The sequence below is a fragment of the Penicillium soppii genome (genome assembly GCF_028829465.1).
Source record: "Penicillium soppii strain IBT 18220 chromosome Unknown utg000005l, whole genome shotgun sequence".
Lineage (NCBI taxonomy): Eukaryota > Fungi > Ascomycota > Eurotiomycetes > Eurotiales > Aspergillaceae > Penicillium > Penicillium soppii.
Window position 1 is genome coordinate 2,542,785 of NW_026643235.1, and position 22,931 is coordinate 2,565,715.

Genomic DNA, 22,931 nt, shown 5'->3' on the forward strand with positions numbered 1-22,931 from the left:
TCATGCATGCTTGACCATCTATAAAGATTCTATAATGAAATTTATCCTCCCAACGTGTCAACATAGTCCATTTTGGACAAACCGACCAATCATTTCAGCTGCAGTTCTCCCCCTTCAACAACTAGACGGACAACCTCTTTGTTCAATCCCTCCCAACGAGTGCGCCCCTTAATAAACCAATATAAAAAGGCAAACAACGTAGTGACAAAAAATATTGGCGCAGCGTAGTTCATGTTTTGCCTAGTGACCGGCAATGTAGATGGGAACGCTAGCCAGACCGTGACCCAAGCACTATACACCAAAGCAAAGACATTGACTGGAAGACCCATAACCCCCATATTCCAATTCCCAAGAGGCGCCGCATCTGCTTGAAAACGATTGTGTACCATGCAAGCAATGGCAATGAAATAAGACACGAAGAGTCCAATAGAGCCAAGTGCAACAAACGCCCCAAAGGCAGCTGAGCTTGCAATGTTCAGACACGCTAGAATCATGACGACGAGTACGGGAAGCCAAACAGCACGTATGGGGACATTATGTTTCCGGTCGATCTGCCGATCTTGTCAGCATAATGTTTTGTGTCACTGCATTACGCATGCAATACCTACAAATGCGAACCACTCGGGTAGAGCTCCATCTCGAGCCCACGCCCACGTCAGCCGTGAAACAGAGGCGATACTTGCTAGATTGACCGAGAGCGAAATGACAAGTAGCCCGCTCACCATTGCTGTTGCGGCTTTTACGGACCCAGTTGCTTGTTGGCAGATCTCGATGATGGGAAAGCTGGATTTCTGGGCTTCCTCTACCGAACCCATTGTAAAGAGCATACAAACCACCATTGCATAGGCCAGAATACCGTTCGTGATGACAGTGTAGAAAATTGAGCGGGGGACAGCCTGCTTTGCTCGTCGTACTTCTTCACTCATATGTACTGCACCATCGAAGCCTGAGATAGTTAGTATCTTTCGTTTCTGTTTCCCTGGGAATAGCCTGTACACACCAACAAATCCCCAGACAGGGGTCAGCAAGCCAATGTTCCATGCAGGAAAAGTTGCCCAACCCGAGCTACTTTGTGTGCGAAGAAAGACGAATTCTGGTGTATGACGAGGTGACAGAGTCGTAAAGACCACCAGGAAGACAACGAGTAGACATATATGCAGAATGCCTGCCAGCATCTCAATCCACGGAATGAGCCAAAAAGTATACATGTTCATTAATGCTTCGACAATAAGCATCCCGATTATTATTAGCGTCAGATGCCACTGTTTTGGCTCATACTCTGGGTAGTTCACGCTTGCGAGTCCTTGGATCATAGTGGCGGTGGTGTTGGCTACACCAGCAAGTGTGGAAATCCATGCAAACCAGGTCACCCATCCTGCATCGAAGTGTTAGCAACTAACTAGTAGTATCATACAAGCAACGCACCTTGCATCCAGGTAATGAATTTCTTCTGATTTGGAGGTGCCAGGTAATATGTCCAGTGATACTGGGCGCCGGCAATTGGTTGCATCGAGGCCATCTCAGCTAGTGATGCTGATTGAGCCATTGCACCGCATACCACGATAACAATCCCCCAAGCCAGAGCCGCAGGGCCGCCATTTGTAAGAACAGCACTCAAGTTTCTAGACAATATTAATACTTCTTAGGCTCGAGTAGAGAGGTCTTACATACAGCGCTTGAGTCTCCCAGCTCGACAGATATGTAAGCGAGAAGAAGAAGATCTGCGTGAAATTGAAGAGTCGCTGTATACTGTCTCAGTCTTGCCTCCAGTTGAGTTAAGAAATCATACCTTGGGCTTCGCCTGGTCCGTGGAACCGCTCTTTTTTGACTGCTCATAGGCATTTGATACATTAGCAATTTGATCAGGTGCAGCCTGTCCAATTCCTATGCTTCCTCGCTTCAAGGGATGCATCTCATGGTGCTCCATTGTTATCGACAAAGAGAATGACAGTTTACGAGAAACAGAAGATCTGACAAAATTCGACAAGGGAAATCGGAGAAAGTAAAAAAAGCAAAACCGCGGCAGGAATTCCATGAATAAAAACGCAACAAGGATCATGAGGGATCAATGTGTGACAGAGACCTGTTCTTGGCTCGCCTCGGGGAGATCGACATATGCTGCAGCACTAGTATCTAGTCTGCATTTGAGATGGAGCTGGAGCATGTACGGTTGTGGAACCTTGGATAAACCGGGATTAGTGGCCAGGCGGAAATGATCACAATTGTATGCCTTAAGTGTGAGAGAGCCAATGATCGATCCATTGAGGCGAAGAATTGTGTTGTGCATATGTCAGTTATCTTCTTCTCTTCTAGTATATAGGGAGGCACTGTATCGAGTGCATAAGACAAATTTCTTTTGACACCAATGTCACACAGCGGAGAAACTCTGTTGCCGCCTCTCCTGTCCGTCACAGCTGATGATCATGGCGCTTGGGTTATAACCGTGAGTACTATTTTACTTATCATCACTGTTCTCGCGACAACAGTGGCCTTGATATCCCGTATCCGCGTTTTGCGAAAACTCTCATGGAGTGATTCAATTGTATTTCTGAGCTGTGTAAGTGGATTTTGCGTTCAATGTTGCTTATGTTTGGCTAACAGTCTAGTTATTGTTTATTCCTCAAACGGTGTGCATCAATATAGCTAGTTATCATGGCATTGGGAAACACCGACATGCATTAAGCGATGTCTCCTTTGGGATATATAGCAAGGTGAGTAGATCTTATTACTAAAAATAGACTATTTAACAAGATGCAGGCAACTTTTGCTAGTCAGCTGCTGGCCATCCTCGTCCTAGGATCTTCGAAAGCCGCCGTCGCCCTCCTGGTTCTATCTTTGCAGCCTTTTGAGAAAACAACTTTGGCCTGCAAGATCGTCTTGGGCTTGATCGCTACTTGGTCTGTGGCTTCGCTCATTGCGCTCGGAACACAATGTGATCAACCTCGGCCGTGGATCTCTAGCCCAGATCGATGCATAAACCAGCATGCGCTATACATCATTCTCGGAGTTGCGCATATGATGTTGGATATGGGGATAATCGGACTCCCAGTGAGCCTGCTTCACCAAGTCCAGATCATTCAATGGAAGCGCCACCAAATCTCCGCCCTCTTTGCGATGCGCGTTTTGTAAGTATGCCTTAATGCCCACTACTTCAAAACACACCTACCTAACCCGAAACAGAGTCCTAGCCCTGACTATTGCTGGCTTACGATCCCTCCAACCCCTCTTTAACTCAAAACCTTTAGATCAACCATGGTATGCCCTAATGCCAACAATATGGCTCCAATTAATTCTCAGCTCCTCGATCATCTGCACATGCATCCCAACACTTAAACGCGTGCTCGCGGATCTGCAAACAGGCATGATGTCAGGCGCCGTCTCGGACTTTTTCGAGCAGTCCGTCTCGGGCCACACCAATACGGAATCTCAATCGGGGTCGAAATCCGATAGTGGCAATGGGCAAAAACCCGGATCAACACCCAAGTCCCGATTGCGGAGAGATTCGATCGGCGTGGAACGTATGGATAGCAAGAAGAACCTATGCGACAATGCCACCATGCAAAACATTGACTATGAGGCTCGATACGGGGGGGAACTTACTAGGGCTTCGACTTCCACTCATTACGGGAGTGATGCTCGAAGTATTCAGATGGTGGATCCAGAAAGCAATAGGTGGTGATCATATTAATGGCGCTAATGTTGTTGCGAGAAGCTTATATTAGACTCAGTTTTAATGCGTGATTATATACCCAATTAGATAATTTTCGTTCGGCATTCGCGCGTGCTCATTTTGAGGATCTTGCCGTAGGTTTCAGGAGCCCTAAAATATGGCGATCTCGTTCACACTATTTGTTATTGGATCATTAACCATCCCTTGCAAAAGATTACGATGTGGCATATCGATCACATCTGGTCCAAGTGTTTGGCCCAATTGTTGTTTCATCGCCCGTTTGGGTAAGTGGTAGGTGCCTTCAGGATCTACGTGGCCGAGATCGGGACAGACTATGAAGCTCAGCTGAGGCTCTGAATGGCCAGTACTTCTAGATAATCCACCTTGCCCGCATCATGCCTACACGCTGAGCCACTTTCGAGGCGATCGACAGTTCAGATGCGTGGAACTATTGGACTTCGAGTTCTTGGTCCCAATGATCGGGTGCCATCTATCTCGGGACTTGACCGTCGGGGCTCTTGGAGCATTCTTACAGAACTGATGCCCATCTCTTCCACTGACTGACTGACGCCCAAATATCTCATTTTCTGACTGGAGATCACAATGTGATAAAAACCTTCACAGTATTCACATTGGCAGTAGGTACCCCAGATATCTTGAGCCTTGTCTAGCTCATACCCAGTTTTCCGCTAATCTATCGGTATCAATCTATCCACTTAATATTTTGGAGCAACGAAATTTCGAGGCATATTCATTGTGTTTGATACCCGGTGTGAATAACATCAATGTGAGCAATGATGACTCCTAGTGACTAGTGGGGCGCAGTCGGCTATATCCGCCACCTTTAAAAAGAGACGTTTATCTCCAGATCAATAGACAGCATTCCAAATGTTAAATCGAGATTGGGATTGTTCTTTCAAAATGCTAGACCATGACGTCCTCGACGTATTCGGTCAAACTCCGGGCCTCTACAAGTTGTACACGCAATTATGCTCCGTGTATGCTATTTCCGACACGTCCTCTCATGATACCATCATCGACATCTTGATAAACGGGCTTGACCAGTTGGCAAAGAGCTTTCCATGGCTTACTGGCCAAGTTGTCAACGAGGGCGCAGGGGATGGTCATACGGGTGTCTTCAAAATCACCCCACTTGACAAGATCCAGCTCGTGGTGAAAGATCTACGACCTGACTCTTCAGCCCCGACAATGAACAGTCTTCGTCAAGCCAATTACCCATTTACCATGTTCGACGAAAACGTCATTGCTCCTTGCACAACTCTCAATCTCCCGGATAACCCGCCGAGTATCACATCGGAGTCAGCGTTGGTCTTTTGTGTCCAGGCGAATTTCATTGAGGGCGGTCTGATGCTCACCACTGTCACTCAACACAATGTTATGGACATGACTGGCCACGACTTTATTATGCGTTTATTATCTAAGGCATGCAAAAATGAACCATTCACCAACGAGGAGCTCACTATCGGGAACATGAACCGGAGTCGTGCCATTCCTTTACTGGACGACTCATACACCCCGGGCCCTGAGCTCGCCCATCAAATTGTGAAACCCCCACCAAGCAACAGTGATACTGCCTCGGATCCCGTAGTACCACCACAGTCGACTTGGGCCTACATTGAATTGTCTGCAACGCAGCTCAATGCCTTGAAGTCATTAGCTACCAAGACACTCCCGCCATCCACAACCTTTATCTCCACAGATGATGCGATCAGCGCTTTTATCTGGCAGTGCATTGCACGGGCTCGAGCTTCGCGTCTGGGGGCAACCTCTAAGTCAATGCTTGCACGTGCCGTTGATGTCCGACAGCGCCTTGGCATGCCAAAAGCCTACCCCGGTCTCGTTCAGGCCATGACATACAACACAGGCACAATCCGGCAAATATCAGAAGAGCCATTGGGCATTGTTGCAGCACAAATTCGATCCCAGCTCGATCCCAAGAACAATGACTTGGCATTTAATACAAGTGCCCTCGCTACATTCCTCAGTCGCTCTCATGATCGAACCAAGGCTTCAATTACTGCTTCGGTTGATGTTTCATCGGATTTTATGCTAAGTTCGTGGTCACGTATTAGTTGCTACGAACTTGATTTTGGCCTCGGGCTAGGAAAGCCGGAAGCTGTTCGGCGGCCGCATTTTACTCCTTTTGAAGGATTGGGGTATTTAATGCCTCGATCGCCAGCGGGTGAGTTGCAAGCTGCTATTTGTCTGAGAGATGAAGATTGGGATGGATTCAAGGCAGACGAGGAGTTTACCAAGTATGCCACACATATTGGGTGATAAAATACTGTATACTACAGAGTAAATGAAGAATTGTTTACATATGGTCACGGGTAGATGTGGAGGGTTGCAATCCACAGCTACATTCTCCGCATTTCGTCACTCCGCATTTGGGAATCTCTCGCCCTTCTTCAGCTTCCACTTATTTCACTTGCTTCACTATTCGACTTTCAAAGATCTATGTATCATTACTTGAGATTATTTTCTCAAGTATATATTGTTTTTATTTAAACCAAGCCATTTGACTTCGTCATCATGGGTGGGGAACTTCCCTTTCGCCCCGCTCCCCCAGCTATACCCCAGCTAGCTGAGCGCCCGGTCGGTCAACGCATCAACAAGATCTATACCGATCGACTCAAGCAGTTTACATCAGATGGCCAGTATGAGGGCCAGAATCTCATTTCGAAGTACTACGAAGCGACAAACTCTGATGAAGACCATGTCAAGCTTTCTGTTTATTCGGTTCCGGATCTGCAGCGACCGACCTTCGAAGATGCAACCTCCCACGAGTTCAAACCAACCCACATAGGCGCCTCGTTTGGCCCTAGCTGGTCAACCCATTGGTTCCGCATTCACCTCACAGTCCCTAAGAATATGCTTCAATATGAACATTTGGAGTTTCATTGGGATGCCAACAATGAGGGACTGGTGTGGACAGAGGATGGTCAGCCGCTGCAGGGCCTGACTGGCGGGGGAGAGCGCACTGAATTCATTCTTCCTAAAGAGTGGCTTGATGGCAAGGAACACACTTTCTACATAGAAATGGCGTGCAATGGGATGTTTGGCAATGCCCCTGGCGGCGATTCAATTCAGCCACCAAATCCCGACAAACAATTCACACTGAGCACTGCACGGATCACGGCTGTGAACCTTGCTGCTAGAGCGCTGTACTATGATTTCTGGATCATTGGAGATGCTGCTCGGGAATTTCCGGGCGAGTCATGGGAGGCGCATGAAGCCAATGTCGTGGCAAATTCCATGATTGATGCCTTTATTGCTGGCAATGGAAGCAACGAATCTATCAACGAGGCACGCAAGATTGCAAGAAAATATCTTGGGGACAAAGTCGATTCGGCGGCTGTCTATGACACAGACACGCAACCGATTGTCTATGCCATCGGTCATTGCCACATTGATACATGTTGGCTGTGGCCCTGGGCAGAGACGAAGCGAAAGGTCGCACGCTCATGGTCAAATCAATGTGATCTGATGGAACGCTACCCCGAGCACCGTTTTGCTTGCTCCCAAGCTCAGCAATTTAAATGGCTCAAGCAGTACTACCCGTCTGTGTTTGATCGCGTCAAGCGCTGGGTTAAGAAAGGCAATTTCCAGCCTATTGGCGGAAGCTGGGTCGAGCATGATACAAACATGCCCAGTGGCGAGTCACTCGTCAGACAATTCTTGTACGGACAGCGATTTTTCGAGGCCAACTTCGGTAAACGAAGCACAACCTTTTGGTTGCCAGACACATTCGGATATTCTACCCAGATCCCTCAGATATCCCGCCTGGCTGGCATGCCGCGTTTTTTCACTCAGAAGCTCAGCTGGAACAACATCAACAACTTCCCGCACACGACTTTCCAGTGGGTTGCACTTGATGGCAGTCAAGTGATGTGCCACATGGCTCCTTCGGAGACCTACACGGCCGAGGCGCATTTCGGGGATGTCAAGCGCAGTGTCACCCAGCACAAGTCTCTCGACACGGAAAAGTCGTCTCTACTTGTTTTCGGAAAGGGCGATGGAGGTGGAGGCCCGACTTTCGGACATCTTGAGAAGCTCCGTCGCTGCCGTGGCCTTAGCGATCAGGTCGGCTCACTTCCGCGAGTGACGATGGGCGAGTCAGTTGATGACTTCTTCGCAAAGCTAGAGTCCAAGGCCGCCTCTGGCACAGAGTTTGCTACTTGGTATGGCGAGCTCTACTTCGAATTGCACCGGGGCACATACACGACCCAGGCCAACAACAAGCGCAATAACCGCAAGTCCGAATTCCTTCTACGTGAGATCGAGCTTCTCGCCACATTTGCTACTGTCCATGCCGCTAAAGGTGGATATCAGTATCCCAAAAAGGAGATTGATCAAATGTGGGAAGGAACTCTACTTTGCCAGTTCCATGATTGCTTGCCAGGAAGCTCTATCGAGATGTGCTATGACGACTCAGACAAATTGTATGCCGAGATCTTCAACATTGGTACCAAGCTGCGACAGGATGCCCTGGAAGCTTTGGGAATCACAGGCCATGCTACTAGTGGGGATTTGATTGCGCTAAATACGTTGCCATGGCCTCGGTCTGAGATCGTCCGGATTCCTTTCGCGCTCTCCTCGAACGCATCTAAATATGCTGTAGCTGACGGATCAACTGGAGTCATGCAATGTCGGCAAGCTGACTTCAAAACCACCAGTGCAGCTACTGTGTCTGAGGTGAAGTCTGGTGTCTTCCGCTTGGACAATGGTAAGCTCAGGGTTGAGGTCGAGGATGGCGTCATAACCTCTCTTTACGATGTGGCTGCCGATAGAGAAGTCGTCGCGAAAGATCGCAAGGCTGGACAGTTGGTCATCTTCGACGACAAGCCCCTGTACTGGCAAGCATGGGACGTCGAAGTATTCCACCTCGAATCGCGAAAAGAATTGCCTAGCGGAAAGACAACCATCGTGGAGAATGACCCTCACCGAGTAAGTGTCATGACCGAGACAAAGATCAGCGACAAGAGTTGGGTCAAAACAACAATCAGCCTATCGGCATCTACCTCTGATGAGCCATCTTATGTGGAACTAGAGAGCGAGGTTGAATGGCAGGAGACGATGAAGTTCCTCAAGGTTGAATTCCCTGTCGATATCGTCAACACTGAAGCATCCTATGAAACTCAGTATGGCCTCATCAAGCGCCCAACCCATTACAACACAAGGTAATTAAATCACCCAGGCCAGATATGGTACATACTAAAAATTCAATAGCTGGGACATGGCCAAGTTTGAAGTCTGCTGCCACAAATGGGCAGATCTCTCCGAGAACGGATACGGAGTTTCCATCCTCAATGACTCCAAGTACGGCTTCGCGACATGCGGTAATCTGATGCGCCTTTCGCTTCTCCGTGCGCCCAAGGCCCCAGACGCCCACGCGGATATGGGGCGCCACAACATTCGCTACGCGATCCTCCCTCATGCCGGCGCTCTCGATGACCGGACAGTCCGCGCTGGCTTTAACTTCAATAATCCGCTTGTTGCTGAAAAAGCCGGCCCCAAGGCATTGGCAGCCAATGCTATATTCAAGACATTGTCCATTAAGGGTGCTCCATCTTTGATTCTGGATGTTATTAAGCGCGGCGAGGATGATCATGACGTTTCTTATGATGGGGTTTCTACTCGTCCTGGCAAGAGTGTTATCATTCGCGTTTATGAGTCGCTGGGCGGCAAGGCTCGTGGCTCTATTGAGACTTCACTACCAGTCAAGAGCGCTTTCAAGTGTAATATCCTTGAGGATGATGAACATTCTGGTCTAGATATCGAGTCTGTTGATGGTGGCTCGACTATCAAGATTGAATTGAGGGCTTTTGAGGTCGCGACGTTCCGACTACAACTCTGATTGTGGACAGCACATATTTTCAATGATGATTGTTTTCATTACTATAGCTGACCCTTTGCACACGGCCACTTGAAATCGGCCAAGGTCCAAGTAATCGCTATAGAACTCTGTAACTAGCACGCATTCACACAAAACAATGAAAAGAAAGGTGGCATGCGACAACTGCTGCAGTCTGTATAAATTCGTGATGTACATGATATCGCATCAGTGGGAGAAGCTCAGATGGATCCCACTCCATATTTCCCTCAACGCCCATGACTCCTCCTAGAAGCCATATAGAAAAGCAAACCAACCAACTCCAGACTCGACAAGAGTAAAGCAGATGCAGAACAACACGGTTATCAGCCACTCAATCTCTTCCGTAACTAATCTTCAACCGCTTCACAGAAGGTTTGTCTTCATCAGAAAGCTCTTCTGTGTTCTTGCCCTTCGTATTCTTCGACCCGCCGCCTGCTTTCTTCTTGTTCTTGGACGACCCGTTCGAACTCCTCATTCCATTGCCAGAAATAGATGCAGACATCGGATCGATCGCACCCTTCATCGACATATTTCCACCAGGCGTGGATATCGGCGTGGCTGCATGTGATGGTGTCGTTTGTGCGGATGAGGGACCAGGAGAGTCCTGCAATACAGAAATTATTGTTAGCGTTAGTTTAAGATATGCGTCACACACGTGAGCGCGTTTCGTGATCTTCTTGTCTTTGAACATACCATCATGTAGCTCGCTGAGCTCCGCGAGAAAACTCGATCCGATTCCGTGACTGCCGCCTTTCGCCTTGACCCTGCGACGCCGCCGCCCAGTCCCAGCCCGGAGGCTCCGAGGCTCGACCCGCTTGCTGAGCCTTTGATGTAGTTGTCGAAGCCCTTGATGATGTTTCCGGCCGTGGTTTCTTCCAGGTATGATTGTTCAAAGCGGAAGATTTGATCTTCAAGTTGGGACTGCAGAGGCATGTTAGCAGCGCATTCCAATTATGCATCGCAGCGAATCATCATCTGATCTTCGCGCACAGAAATGAATCAAATGCAGCGAAGAAATCACGTCCTATCCATTGCAAGAACGTGACATTGCCCACTCACCATGCTCTTGTCCATTAAGCGTTTTTTCTGTAGTGTGTCTCTCAGCTCGCGTCGCAGTTTCTCGTAATATGGTAGCCCGCGACTCGCGGCATTTTGATCAGCAGGCGCATTCGAGGCCCCTGCTGTTGCGCTGGGTGCGGGCGCAGCTCCGGTCGCGGGTGCGGCTTGAGCCGGTGCGGTGTCGGCCATTGGACGATATGAGATCGCAGTGAGGCAAATATCTCACGCCGTGTAGGCCGGTCGCATGTGCAGAATTGACGAATTGTAAGTGGCGTGGAAGCTCGGCACTTGGCAATTAATGACCGCGTTTGGGAAATCGGGGGAGTTCCAGCCGGGATATCGATGTTTGGAATGTTTGCATTCCCCTCTTGTCGTCAGCGATGTTGTTTGTTGTTCCGCGTATCATCTTGCACTTTTGCGATTATATTGCACTTGAAGTTCGATCGAGGCAATATCGTTTCCTGCTGTGCTCTTTGTTGCTGATTTGTTACCTATTGTTCAAGATGGACCACTCGATGCATATGGCTATGGGCCACGGTGATATGGGCCATGGCGGGATGGACCATGGTGATATGGATATGGGAGGGCAATGCAGTATGAACGTGAGGATATAGTTCTACATCTCGGATCCATCGTAGTACAAATCACGCTAATATTCAAGCTTTGAACCAACAGATGCTTTTCAACTGGTCCTCTGAGAACCTGTGCATCATCTTCCGCAGCTGGCGTATCACCGGCCCTGTCTCCTTCTTCTTCTCCCTTGTGGCTATTGTCATTCTTACTGCGGGCTACGAGGGTATACGATCAATGACTCGGAAGTACGAAACTGCACATGCGCAGCGGCTGAGTGCCTTCGTGGGCTCTGCGGCCAATACAGGTGGTAAGTGCTACTCTTTTCCGTGGGTTTGGGTACGCATCAAAAATGGTACATTCTCAGTTCTACCTGGGATGTTCGCCACTTGATATCGGGGACGTGATGGGAGAGTGGTATACTCTGGTTGAGCAAGCTTCTCATTGATGTCTTGCCTCTCTGCAGACAATGAGATCGCCAACCCTATCATTGCCACCGGCCTGGCGGACGCTATCCATCACACTCACAACGAAAGCTCACCACTGCTTGTAGGAAGGGATAACAGAGCAGCGCTGGCGCGCAAGGGAAAGGTGACCATGGCGGCATTTTATGCCATACAGGTCTTTTATAGCTTCTTCATCATGTGCGTGGTTCTCTTCAACCTCATTGAAGCACCCAAGGTTATTGACTTTTTGTTTTAGGCTTCTTTTCATGACTTATAATGGCCCGGTCATGATTGCAGTTGCAGTGGGTGCGTTTGTTGGATACCTGGCTTTCTCCGAGGGAACCTCAGCTAGCAAAACGATTGCGTGCCACTGAATAATACATCTCTGGGTATTGATTGGTTTTGATTGGTTTCCAGGCGCGCGGGCGTGGAGTGCAAGGATTGGGGATTCGGTCAGATTCAAGTCGTCGGTCTTAATTGCTTTGGTGGAGAACAGCGCCGAAATATAGACTCAATAGCCTCATAATGATTTGGTTTCATCAGTCTCTCCAATTTGCAGTAAGAGCTCACGGGACCTCAACGTCACTCCCGTCATCTCCAAATCCAAAGCTGAAGCCACCTGCGGTTTCCTGTCCATTGGTGGTATCCTCGGTTTTTCCATGGACAATATCCTCCCATTTGCGCTTCTTGCCTTCGCCCTTCTTCTGCAACTCTTCCCAGGCCTGTTCCAACATGTCGGGATATGACTCGCGCATGCCGGCCAAGAAACGCTCAAGCGGGTCAGCGACATTCTTCCTGAATCCAGATACCTGGTCAGGCTTATTAGACAAGAAGTCTAATGCAGCACTCAAGTGGCCCCGCGGAATAAAGTTCTGTGTGATGGCGATCGAAGGCTCAAAGTTCACTACCAAATGCCACCAACCAGACGGAACATGCAGAATCTCACCCTCGCCACAGATTCCCTCCACGCAGCCGACAGTCCTGCGTGCTTCGGCATGGAATCCCAATAACCATTCGGCGATGCTGAGCGGCGAAGTCACCTCACTCTGGTCATCCGACACAAAGACACCTGGGGGAGGCGGCTGTTTCGTGCTGGAGGGGAACATGATCCAGTACTTTGGGCCCCGCAACACAGCGTTCCAGGCGCTTGTAGCATTCGGATCTTTGTGGAATTTGCTCCCAGACCTCTCAGGTCCGATGATCAGCCACTGGTGATCTGGGCGGTCGTCACCAAGCACCGAAAAGAAGTCTTCGGCGAAGCAAGATGGCGGCCAGTATGATGCATCTGGTGTGGTGTCGGGGGATCCAACTGATAGCCCCATCTTCGAAACAAAGGATCGGTCAAACAAGTAAAGCGGACTCTCGTCGGAATTGTCTGCCATGTAGTCACCGTAGGTGCGCATCGCCCAATCCACAGCCTCGGCTCGGAATTTTGTTGTCCCATATCGTGCGATCAATGATCCGAAGGACCAGTTCTTGTATGCCGGCCATGCCTTGACGGGCTCGGTCAAGATGAATGGTTTGTCGGTCCAGTTGGCTTGGAATTCCTCCGGTGTGAGGTCTGTGAAACGTGCAATCTGATTCCGCGCCGGGATCTTGGAGACATACGGGTCCAATGAGATGTGCGCACAGTTAAAAGGTCGATACAGAGAATCAGAGAACAGCTGGGAGCAGTCCACGACTGGCACTTTAGTTGCGGGGATGTTGAGGTATGTCGACCGCCATGTTCCTCTCCAAGTGAAGTCTTCTCTTGGATCGCTGCAGCGCAAGTTAGTAAAGGCCTGTTTGCGTTGATTCAATCGGTGTTATATTATAATATATGACCAGGGAACCTTGGAAACTACATATGTTTAAATGGGTTGCAGCTTACCGAACGAACAGTGCCTTCCACAATTCCTCTGCCCGAGTAAACGCATAAAAAGCCTTGCATGTTCGCCCGAAACTCAACAGGCTAGGTCCATCAAGGTATTCCAGTAGTATCAGGATTAGTTCATCTGGTAAATGCTGAAAAGTCCCTGTGGCATCGCGAAGACTCCAAGTCGCCAGCAAAGCATTCCCACTAGGTTTGACACCTAGTGGATGAGAAGGAATTGCCTCTTTTGTCACCTCTGAGTCATGTTGAGGATGACTGGGTAACGATGTTATATCAGGCATGATCCGGGCAGTTTTAGGGCTTCAAAAGAATTTCGGTGGATTGATCAGCCTAAACCGAACAATATTTCACCAAATTAATGGGAAAAGGGGGAGATTGAACTGATAGAACTCGTATAATTCGAGTGAGCAATATAATGCACCACTTCAACCGTCCGGAATAATTAATCCAAGTCCTTGAAGGAAGTGTTTAGATGTTGATTGCCCACATCTAAACTCGCTTGGGCTGGGCCACCCCCAATGCAGAAGGCGGTGAGATAATGCCCCGTAAAAAAAAAAGCTGTAGCAAATGGCGCCGCAGTGTGGCCAATTCGATTTTTTCCTTTCCCTCTCTTCCTTCTCCCACCTCATTTGTGAATTTCACATACAACCATATTTTTCACATTCCCTAGTATCCAGTAAAAAGACTCTTTATAAAGAGTCTTGTGGTGCTAGAAGTCTATTTTTCCAACTCAGCGAACTCTCCTTAGTTCGCTAAACCTCTCAACCCCACCTCGATCGCAGCGACGCCTGTGATCTCCTCTACCAAACCGCCAACATGGGTGACAAAGGCCTTGAGGATCTTCCTGAGGGTATGTGCTACACTCCCATCGACTTTTGATCGCGTCCTCCGCCAATATCCTCACTGGATGACCTCGCGACCGTCATCGCATGTGGTGTTGGTCATGGTGGCGTTGGCAGATGAAAGACATCAGCGGCTAACTTAACTTTTTTCACTCCCAACAGGACAGATCGAGTCCAACTACGATGAGGTCACTGACTCCTTCGACTCCATGGACTTGAAGCCCGAGCTGCTTCGCGGTATGTGACCCTCCTTTCGCCTTATCAGGCGGGGTTCGTGGGAAAAGTGGGAGAAAAAAAAAAAAACTGACGATGTGATACCCAGGTGTCTACGCTTACGGTTTCGAGCGTCCCTCCGCCATCCAGCAGCGTGCTATCATGCCCATCATCAAGGGTGAGTTTTGCTCCGTTTTCAAATCAATTTGAAAAATTTGCGCCTAACGCTCTATGGTCAGGTAACGATGTTATCGCCCAGGCTCAGTCCGGTACCGGTAAGACCGCTACCTTCTCCATCTCTGCTCTGCAGAAGATCGACCCCGAGGTCAAGGCTTGCCAGGCTCTCATCCTCGCTCCCACCCGTGAGTTGGCCCAGCAGATCCAGAAGGTCGTTGTCGCCATCGGTGACTTCATGTCCCTCGACTGCCACGCCTGTATCGGTGGTACCAACGTCCGTGAGGACATGACCGCTCTCCGTGCCGGTCCTCAGATCGTTGTCGGTACCCCCGGCCGTGTCCACGACATGATCCAGCGCCGTGTCCTTTCTACCACCGCCATGAAGCTCTTCATCCTCGACGAGGCCGATGAGATGCTGTCCCGTGGTTTCACCGAGCAGATCTACGACATCTTCCAGCTCCTCCCCCAGTCTACCCAGGTCACCCTGCTCTCCGCCACCATGCCCCAGGATGTCCTCGAGGTCACCACCAAGTTCATGCGCGACCCCGTCCGTATCCTTGTCAAGAAGCAGGAACTTACCCTTGAGGGTATTAAGCAGTTCTACATCGCTGTTGAGAAGGAAGAGTGGAAGCTCGACACCCTGTCCGATCTCTACGAGACCGTCACCATCACCCAGGCCGTTATCTTCTGCAACACTCGCCGAAAGGTCGACTGGCTCACCGACAAGCTCACTGCTCGTGACTTCACTGTCTCCGCTATGCACGGTGACATGGAGCAGGGCCAGCGTGATGTTATCATGAAGGAGTTCCGTTCCGGTTCTTCCCGTGTCCTGATCGCCACCGATCTGCTTGCCCGTGGTATCGATGTCCAGCAGGTCTCCCTGGTTATCAACTACGATCTCCCCGCCAACCGCGAGAACTACATTCACCGTATCGGTCGTGGTGGTCGTTTCGGTCGTAAGGGTGTTGCCATCAACTTCGTCACCGCTGACGATGTTCGCATGCTCCGCGAGATCGAGCAGTTCTACTCCACCCAGGTCGAGGAGATGCCCATGAACGTTGCTGACCTCATCTAAAATCCTTAACCCTTTGACGTCTTGATGCGGTTACGATGGCAGAATTTGCTATAAAAAGTGGCTTTCTGCGTTTCCGCCTGCAGCTTAAATGGGAAGATGGTCGGGGTTGTGCTACGCACGTTGAGTTGAGGAGTCGTTGATTCGACGAGTCGACGCCCTTATCATGTTCCCTGGCAGTTGCTATGGTTTCTATGTCTTGCAATTACGGAGAAGAAATGTCTTTGCGTTTATCTCTTCCCACTCCGTTTTCTCTTATTTCTTATGCATTTTCCTCCTGTTTGCTCTCTTGTCTGTATCTAGCTCGCTCTTCTTGGTTAAGGATGCTGCTCTTATCTCGTACTTAATCAATAGACTGGGCCAAAATGTGACTTGTTCCTCAGGACGTTGTCCTTGGATGATTTTAAACTTAGTATTTTCCTAACTGGGAGTCTTCTTTATTGTAATACATTCACTTTCTGTCTGATCTAGGATATAACTTCAAATATATTCCGTATGGGAGACATATTTGTCATGGCATCCAAGCATGTAGTACGTCCATGGGTGCGCTCCTTTGCTTCTACAACCCGGTTCCTTGTGCTTCACTTTCACGTTGCTTTCCCAATATCGGGCCCATTCTGCCAAGCATTTATCAATCCATCCACCATGCCTCAAACCAACAAAACCACTAAAATCAACAGAATGATGTCTCCTATCAATCCTCATCAGCGGGGCTCCATCATTGGCACCTTGACACGAAACTCCGAACGACTCGAACATGATGTCATGCAGCTGAAATGAATCCTTCGTGTGGCCAGTCAACGCCCTGACATAGTGACCATGACCTACACTAGCACCAACATCGAAAGGCTGAGGCTCTCGCTTCTTAAGGTCATCAATATCTTGAGCATGTGCCAAGCAGGTCGCTCTCCCTGTGACTATTTCTCTTTAGCGGTCCAGTTCCATGACAAACAAGAGAGATGGTTCTCCCGGCTGAACCTTGATATCTCTGGCAACGGCCGCTTCTGCATTGAATCCCTTATCCACGGGTGCGACAGCGATGTAGACCGTCGCCACTTGACTCGAAAATTTTGCGGTCCTCGGTTTTCATGGAATAGTTTGCGGATTCTCGTTCACTTGATGATCTATATGGCGAAGCTGCCCTTAGCTGAGGAGAATATCGCCGAAGCCAACACTCCTTGAAGAAGTGACATTGGGGATTGTGTGCTATTTGCGGGGAAATGTTTGGAGGCAAAGTTCAATGCATACAGCGAGGTACATGGTATTGAAATCAAATCTTGTTAGAATCGTGATCCGTCTAAGAAGTATGTATATATTGTTGGTATACTAGCCATAATGAGTGTGCTTTGACGTCCCACCTGGGCCATTTCTCTAGCTTCTTGTTCCAAGTAGAAAAAAAGGTAGGAATGTTCTTGTCTCTGAGGTCAATATCGACTATTTCTTGATTGATTTCACTCTATGGAGTTACGATGTAGACATTGGGTTCGGGTGGCTTTCCGATGCTCGGCCAACTGAGCCGAGACGATGGGAAGCCCAGTTGCTTGAAAAACTGTCAATGCTAATCGAAGGCTGTTAAATGAGTGCGATTTTCCCGAAACTGAGACTGTGGCTTGTTATTTTTCTTCTATTTTATGCTGACAAGATGGGTTCGTTTAGTCAGTTCGGATCTCACCAAGGTATATTGTATAGAATCTTCGTACTTATGTACCTAGATAGCAAATGATTCACAGAGCTTCAAATTGAGTCTCACAGTGACCAGTGTCTATAAATATTACGATATTTCCAACACTTTTTGTTGTATTTATGTTGTCAAAGCTCTACGCATACCAAAAGCAGTGGATAAATATACAAGCGGTCGGCGCAGAGACCCGCGATGACTAGTTCTCCGCATAATCGGAGAGCTCCCGGACCCCGATTACCCTCCCAATTCCACTTCTTCTTCCTCAATTCCCTTTCACGGTCAATCGCATACATTCAGTCCTCAAAATGGCATCCATCCGCGCCAATTGCCGTAAGGTCATGTGCATCGGCCGCAACTATGCGTAAGTCCCCTTGTCTCCCCGCGCTCGAAGTGTTCCGAGAGCGGCGATGGATGTTGTTTCTCTTTTTCGGCCACAATTACTGACCACATGGTTTAATTTAGCGATCACATCACCGAGCTGAACAATACAGCCCCCAAGCAACCGTTCTTCTTCCTCAAGCCCGCCTCCTCTATCCTCGCTCCAGGCTCTGGACCCGTCCTGCGCCCCAAGGGCGTTAGCCTGCACTATGAAGTCGAATTGGGCCTGGTGATGGGCAAGACAGTGCGCGATTTGGATCCCAATGACGAGAAGAGTGCGCTGGACGCTATCCATAGTGAGTAGTGCTGGATTTTGGACCTGAATGCCAGAAATATATGAGCTTGGATCAGCAAATGCTAACCAGAATCCCATTGCGGTAAACAGGCTATGTCCTCGCCATTGATATGACGGCCCGCAACGTGCAAGAAGAGGCAAAGAAAAAGGGTCTTCCTTGGTCCATTGCCAAGGGCTTCGACACCTTCCTGCCTATTTCGCAAGAGATCGCCAAGTCGCGCATCCCCAACCCGCACGACGCATTCCTGCGCCTGCGTGTCGGCCAGACTGAGCGCCAGGCTGACTCCACCAGCCTCATGCTATACCGCATTCCCCAGCAGCTGGCTCAGATCTCCCGCGTCATGACCCTGGAGAAGGGTGACATTGTCCTTACTGGTACGCCGAAGGGTGTTGGTCAGGTTAAAGCCGGCGATATTATGCGTGCCACTATTGAGGTCAACGGCAAGGAAATCGAGGAGGGTAGAATTGAGGTTGAGGTGCAGGATCGGGAAGGCCGGTATGAGTTCAAGGAGACTTAAATAGATCTTTGGGCTGGCTCTGCGTATATATTTTGACAAAAGGCTTTAGACTTGTATATGTTTATATGACCATTATGGTATCAAAGCAGATGTTTTCTACCAACACCAAATTCATTGCAACAACTGGGCTGTCGGCCTACCAAGGGGAATGCTTGGGCTTCGCTTCTTATGCAGAGATAGCAATACCAGGCAGGGTATTGATATACAACAGCGTTTATGAGCCCGAAAGGCAAGACTCCAAAATCAAAACGGTCTGACATCACCAATCGTACAGGCGTCGCGGCCAGTACCATCAAAAAATGGTATTCCCCATCGGTCAATGACGTCCGCAAACTCTTCAACCAAGCTAGATCATCAACCTCAAGACACGGCGGCTCCTTAAACGCCTCTTTCCTTGTATGGACCTTCCTCAATGATGTGTGTGTGACCTGAATGTTTCCAGAGTCAGCTTCGTTCATCTCAGTCCAAATCAATGGTAGATCTATGGGCGGACACTGATATAATCGAACTTACCAACCACTTCCCCATAGAACGTGCTGCGAGTTGGCAGGCTCCACAATCAATGTTCTTTGCCTATGCTACCTTGGAGTTTATCTCGGGGTTGCTGATTTGTCTGGATCGGGTGAACCCTCGGCAGCCGCCTGGGTTGCGATAGTTGCGATCTGCTTCTTCGCTGTTAGATATGGATTTGGCTGGGCACCAGTGTTCTCTTTGACGGTGTTGGAGATCTGTCCTACCCCGGTTCGAGGCATTGTCGTGGCAATTGCTTTTGTGTACCAGAAACTGCTCAATTTTGCCATCACCCGCGGCTTCCCGAATATGATGGCTGATATGCACGCCTATGGACTGTTTGTGCTAGCTAAGGTGCTCACTTTTGTTGCTGTGCCTGAAGTGAATGGAGCTTCGGCATCGATTGACTTGAGAAGGTGACATCTAGCGAGCACACAAAGTACATTAGCTCGAAGGATGACAGGCGCCAAAACTAGACTATTTAAGTACATTTATCAGATAAACCTATTCCATCAATATATTCGCTGAAAAAAAAAAATGAAAACAAAACGGAAGAAAAGAGTGAGATAGAACAAAACACTGAACTGTATTGTCGCCAACTCATACATTTGCCAAGACTTTGATATCTCCCTCTGACATCGTAGTTTAATTGTTCCCCCAACACAAATCTGACAGAAACCAGATCAACCAACATGCAAGTGGCAGAAATATTATCGGATATCACCTCCCTTCGTGTCTGTGTAAGTCGTCTTGCTATTCGCCCACTTTTGAGGATGAGGGGTTCCCACGTCACGACAAACGCGATAAGACGCGTGTTGAGGAAGACAGCCCCAAACCATGTAACAGGCCTAACAATATAATACAGGGTCACAGCGAAGCTCTTGCACTGGTCAACGTGCACAAGAATCTTTCAGACCGAGAATCCACCGAGCCTGGCAGTGCGTCGGCAGATAAGAGCCAGACCCAAGACAGGGATGATCTTCGTCGCGCAAAGGAGTTAGTCGAGCTACACTACGAGGTGAAGGCGCGGCATGCCAATGGTACGGTCGATGAAGAGTTGAGACTTGCCCGGCAGAGTGTCCGACGAGTTCTGAGCGAGTTGTCGAGTGTTCAGACACAATAACTGGAGCAGCATGGACGCTTGGGATTGAAATATCTCGTTTTCTTACATACATGATTAATACGACTTCTTTGATGACTACCAAACACTCATTTGAATTGTATTGCGACCTCCTGTCGGACCACAACACAGGTAATAGCGATCACAAGGAGAGAGCAGTGATCTAATGCCCCAATTCAGCAACGAACATCAAAAATCTTTCTGCGTATACTCCACGATCTTATCATGAGCAAAAACTCTACCCTCTGTCCTCTTGCAGACCTCTCCGATTGCCCTGGCCCGTGATTGAATCTCTCTATCCTTGATAACCTGCAGCAGCGCCGAAGATAATTGTGGTGCAGCTATCTTTGGCGCTACGCCACGACTCCCGTGCAGACCAATGCCCAGCCACTCTACTCGCGAGGGGCAATCATATGTATCAAACCATTGTGGGAGGATGACCTGTGGGATTCCCCCCCTGAGAAAACGAATAAGCACTGTTCTGGGCTGTTCTTAAAGCCTGACTGAGCACTTACTTGCAAGCTTCGAAGAACGAATTCGCTCCTCCGTGATGAACGTACGCAACGACATGTCCGCTTTCCAATATTGATATTATCTCTGGCTGGATCCACGAGACAACCTTTACTTTGTCTGAGGTCACAAGAGGACCAAGCAGGTTTTTGACTCTTGACGAGGTTTCCCAGTCATACTTGAGCTTCCACAAAACCCGTATGTTAGGACAGTCTTGTAAGACATTTTGAATGGCCCTCGTCATTTGCAACGCGTCATCTTCTGGGGCTTGAACGTGAGATCCAAGACAAATCAAAATCGTTGGCTGTTTCAGCCATGCGTTCAATCTCGGCTCGCTAGATGCAAGTGGTGAAGATGGCCGAAGGATTGGCCCGCAGCTGATCACGTTGTCGGGTACATATAGTGGGAAGTCCATCTCCGGGAACGACGGCGAAAGGTGCAGGTTGTCTTTGCAGTATGGCGATATGTGGGGGAAATCTGTCCGGATGCCTGCTTTTTTTCGCATTTTGAGGATGTCGCGCATTGGCTTTCCAAATCGAACAATGAGCGCGAAACACAGGACCATGTATATGTTCGCAAGGATCAGAGTCCACGGAAGAGGGAAAGGATATCCTGAGCCAGTGCTTCGGAACACATGTCAGAATCATGCTTGAAGTTCGCTGGAAAGATATATACTCACAGAGGATATTTCCAAAATAGTCCCGCTTTGGGCTGAACGGTTATCACAACGTCTTTCAAAGGAACAGGCCAAAGAATTACAATCCGCATATGAAGACTGCGAGCTGCATCTAGGCCAAGATGCAGTAGTGGATCAGCAACCACAATAACCGGGCGAACTTCTTTCAAAATCTCGAGACAGCTTCTATATGATCGCAGGTACTCCTCGGGCTTCCACCCTAGTACGGAGCAGTTGATTTTGTTGCATCCGTCAAGCGTTCCTGCAATACCCGCTACATGGGCTATATTGGTTGTCTTCCGTGCCGTTACTTCAGATATGCTTAGGCCTTCAATTGTATGGAAGCGGATGGCTCGGTCATGGTCGGTTTGACTGTTGATTTCCTGTATGCGAGCCGATAAACCACTGAAAGAGGCGATATGGACCTCGAACTCGCCGCGGTGCAGGAACTCACTGGCCACTGCGAGTGCCACGTTTGATTGACCGTGTTCGGGGCTGGTGAGGAACAGGATAGTCTGTGTTGGGGGTGACATGGTGCTTTGCTCATACAAATTTATCCATGAGCCCAAATCCAAAGATCGAAACTGTCTTCGTTATTAATCCAAACCAGTTGAACCAGATATTCTCCGTAGAGAGATTTCGTTGTCGCATTCTACAAATACTAGCCGATGTATGGTTACTCAGAAACACAAGGATTGAACAATCAAGGACCATCATAGTACGAGGTGTTCAATCCCTTCATGAGGGCAGTGCTTCACTCTCTGTCTAACTCTAGAAAGGGGCCTAGAACCGAGTCTGTTTGTTTATTACTTTCCATCAACATTATGCACATAGGAGTCGAAGAGTGGCCAGACTGGCCTGTAAATAAGTGAACTCTCAATTTCAACTCGAAATTAAAACGATAGATTGAGCGACATGTAACTACCTAATGGCCTATATTCAATGCACGCCTCAGGTATCCTATTTGTCGCAAAAAGCCAAGTGTAATCACCAACCCAACTAAATTTAGTGCAAGAAGGAAGCAAAATGCAGCTCGATAGCCGCTCATCCATATCCCTGAGGATTCAAGCAAAGAAGTGCTCTTGCTTACCATAACGTCGTTTGAGATTAGCGCAGCCAGTGCCATACCTACCGAAGCCCCAAACATAGCAACTGTGCAAAGTACTCCCACTGCAAGTCTTTGCGTCTCGAAAGAGAAGCTTTCAGATATTATGACTGAAGCAATTGGAATAACCGAGCTTGAGGCAACAGAGTTAAATGAAACGGCGAAAATTGCGCATTCCCAATAGGGCCAATCAGGGTCCAAGATAGCCATCAATAGTGGCGCAAGACTCGAAATCATGATTGTGACGATGAGAATTTTATTTGCCTGGAGACGGCACAACAGCCTCTCGACAAACGTAGTGCTGAGTGCACCTATTAGCG

The 22,931-nt window shown here is 48.7% G+C and overlaps 13 protein-coding genes across 13 annotated transcripts; 9 read left to right on the forward strand and 4 right to left on the reverse strand.

Annotated features, from left to right (window-relative positions):
* Positions 1–89: 89 nt before the first annotated feature.
* N7529_006402 (uncharacterized protein) lies at positions 90–1,927 on the reverse strand (the record flags this gene model as incomplete). The annotated part of the gene is made up of 6 exons (XM_057241929.1): positions 90–551; positions 609–946; positions 1,001–1,375; positions 1,426–1,622; positions 1,672–1,742; positions 1,790–1,927. The coding sequence occupies 6 exons, from the start codon at positions 1,925–1,927 to the stop codon at positions 90–92; spliced, it is 1,581 nt and encodes a 526-aa protein (XP_057097288.1).
* A 420-nt stretch (positions 1,928–2,347) lies between these two features.
* Positions 2,348–3,679, forward strand: N7529_006403 (uncharacterized protein; the record flags this gene model as incomplete). Its single annotated transcript, XM_057241930.1, has 4 exons — positions 2,348–2,557; positions 2,607–2,711; positions 2,758–3,125; positions 3,181–3,679. Coding segments are annotated over 4 exons (1,182 nt in total), but the record flags the coding sequence as incomplete, so codon positions are not given.
* Positions 3,680–4,591: 912 nt separating this feature from the next.
* N7529_006404 (Transferase) lies at positions 4,592–5,968 on the forward strand (the record flags this gene model as incomplete). Its single annotated transcript, XM_057241931.1, has 1 exon — positions 4,592–5,968. One exon carries the CDS (start codon positions 4,592–4,594, stop codon positions 5,966–5,968), a length of 1,377 nt encoding a protein of 458 aa, XP_057097290.1.
* Positions 5,969–6,223: 255 nt separating this feature from the next.
* On the forward strand, positions 6,224–9,548 carry ams1 (alpha-mannosidase; the record flags this gene model as incomplete). Its single annotated transcript, XM_057241932.1, has 2 exons — positions 6,224–8,871; positions 8,921–9,548. The coding sequence occupies 2 exons, from the start codon at positions 6,224–6,226 to the stop codon at positions 9,546–9,548; spliced, it is 3,276 nt and encodes a 1,091-aa protein (XP_057097291.1).
* A 349-nt stretch (positions 9,549–9,897) lies between these two features.
* Positions 9,898–10,814, reverse strand: N7529_006406 (chromatin modification-related protein EAF6/MEAF6; the record flags this gene model as incomplete). The annotated part of the gene is made up of 3 exons (XM_057241933.1): positions 9,898–10,170; positions 10,260–10,487; positions 10,626–10,814. 3 exons carry the CDS (start codon positions 10,812–10,814, stop codon positions 9,898–9,900), a joined length of 690 nt encoding a protein of 229 aa, XP_057097292.1.
* A 486-nt stretch (positions 10,815–11,300) lies between these two features.
* On the forward strand, positions 11,301–11,897 carry N7529_006407 (low-affinity Cu transporter; the record flags this gene model as incomplete). The annotated part of the gene is made up of 2 exons (XM_057241934.1): positions 11,301–11,505; positions 11,662–11,897. 2 exons carry the CDS (start codon positions 11,301–11,303, stop codon positions 11,895–11,897), a joined length of 441 nt encoding a protein of 146 aa, XP_057097293.1.
* A 310-nt stretch (positions 11,898–12,207) lies between these two features.
* N7529_006408 (putative F-box and JmjC domain protein) lies at positions 12,208–13,795 on the reverse strand (the record flags this gene model as incomplete). The annotated part of the gene is made up of 2 exons (XM_057241935.1): positions 12,208–13,399; positions 13,512–13,795. The coding sequence occupies 2 exons, from the start codon at positions 13,793–13,795 to the stop codon at positions 12,208–12,210; spliced, it is 1,476 nt and encodes a 491-aa protein (XP_057097294.1).
* Positions 13,796–14,330: 535 nt separating this feature from the next.
* On the forward strand, positions 14,331–15,821 carry tif1 (putative eukaryotic translation initiation factor 4; the record flags this gene model as incomplete). The annotated part of the gene is made up of 4 exons (XM_057241936.1): positions 14,331–14,364; positions 14,519–14,593; positions 14,679–14,747; positions 14,809–15,821. The coding sequence occupies 4 exons, from the start codon at positions 14,331–14,333 to the stop codon at positions 15,819–15,821; spliced, it is 1,191 nt and encodes a 396-aa protein (XP_057097295.1).
* An 816-nt stretch (positions 15,822–16,637) lies between these two features.
* N7529_006410 (uncharacterized protein) lies at positions 16,638–17,000 on the forward strand (the record flags this gene model as incomplete). Its single annotated transcript, XM_057241937.1, has 1 exon — positions 16,638–17,000. The coding sequence occupies one exon, from the start codon at positions 16,638–16,640 to the stop codon at positions 16,998–17,000; it is 363 nt and encodes a 120-aa protein (XP_057097296.1).
* Positions 17,001–17,804: 804 nt separating this feature from the next.
* On the forward strand, positions 17,805–18,690 carry N7529_006411 (fumarylacetoacetate hydrolase family protein; the record flags this gene model as incomplete). Its single annotated transcript, XM_057241938.1, has 3 exons — positions 17,805–17,860; positions 17,962–18,173; positions 18,263–18,690. The coding sequence occupies 3 exons, from the start codon at positions 17,805–17,807 to the stop codon at positions 18,688–18,690; spliced, it is 696 nt and encodes a 231-aa protein (XP_057097297.1).
* Positions 18,691–18,906: 216 nt separating this feature from the next.
* Positions 18,907–19,620, forward strand: N7529_006412 (uncharacterized protein; the record flags this gene model as incomplete). Its single annotated transcript, XM_057241939.1, has 2 exons — positions 18,907–19,109; positions 19,221–19,620. The coding sequence occupies 2 exons, from the start codon at positions 18,907–18,909 to the stop codon at positions 19,618–19,620; spliced, it is 603 nt and encodes a 200-aa protein (XP_057097298.1).
* Positions 19,621–19,892: 272 nt separating this feature from the next.
* Positions 19,893–20,323, forward strand: N7529_006413 (uncharacterized protein; the record flags this gene model as incomplete). The annotated part of the gene is made up of 2 exons (XM_057241940.1): positions 19,893–19,940; positions 20,066–20,323. The coding sequence occupies 2 exons, from the start codon at positions 19,893–19,895 to the stop codon at positions 20,321–20,323; spliced, it is 306 nt and encodes a 101-aa protein (XP_057097299.1).
* A 186-nt stretch (positions 20,324–20,509) lies between these two features.
* On the reverse strand, positions 20,510–22,039 carry N7529_006414 (glycosyltransferase; the record flags this gene model as incomplete). Its single annotated transcript, XM_057241941.1, has 3 exons — positions 20,510–20,777; positions 20,836–21,453; positions 21,510–22,039. The coding sequence occupies 3 exons, from the start codon at positions 22,037–22,039 to the stop codon at positions 20,510–20,512; spliced, it is 1,416 nt and encodes a 471-aa protein (XP_057097300.1).
* Positions 22,040–22,931: the final 892 nt, after the last annotated feature.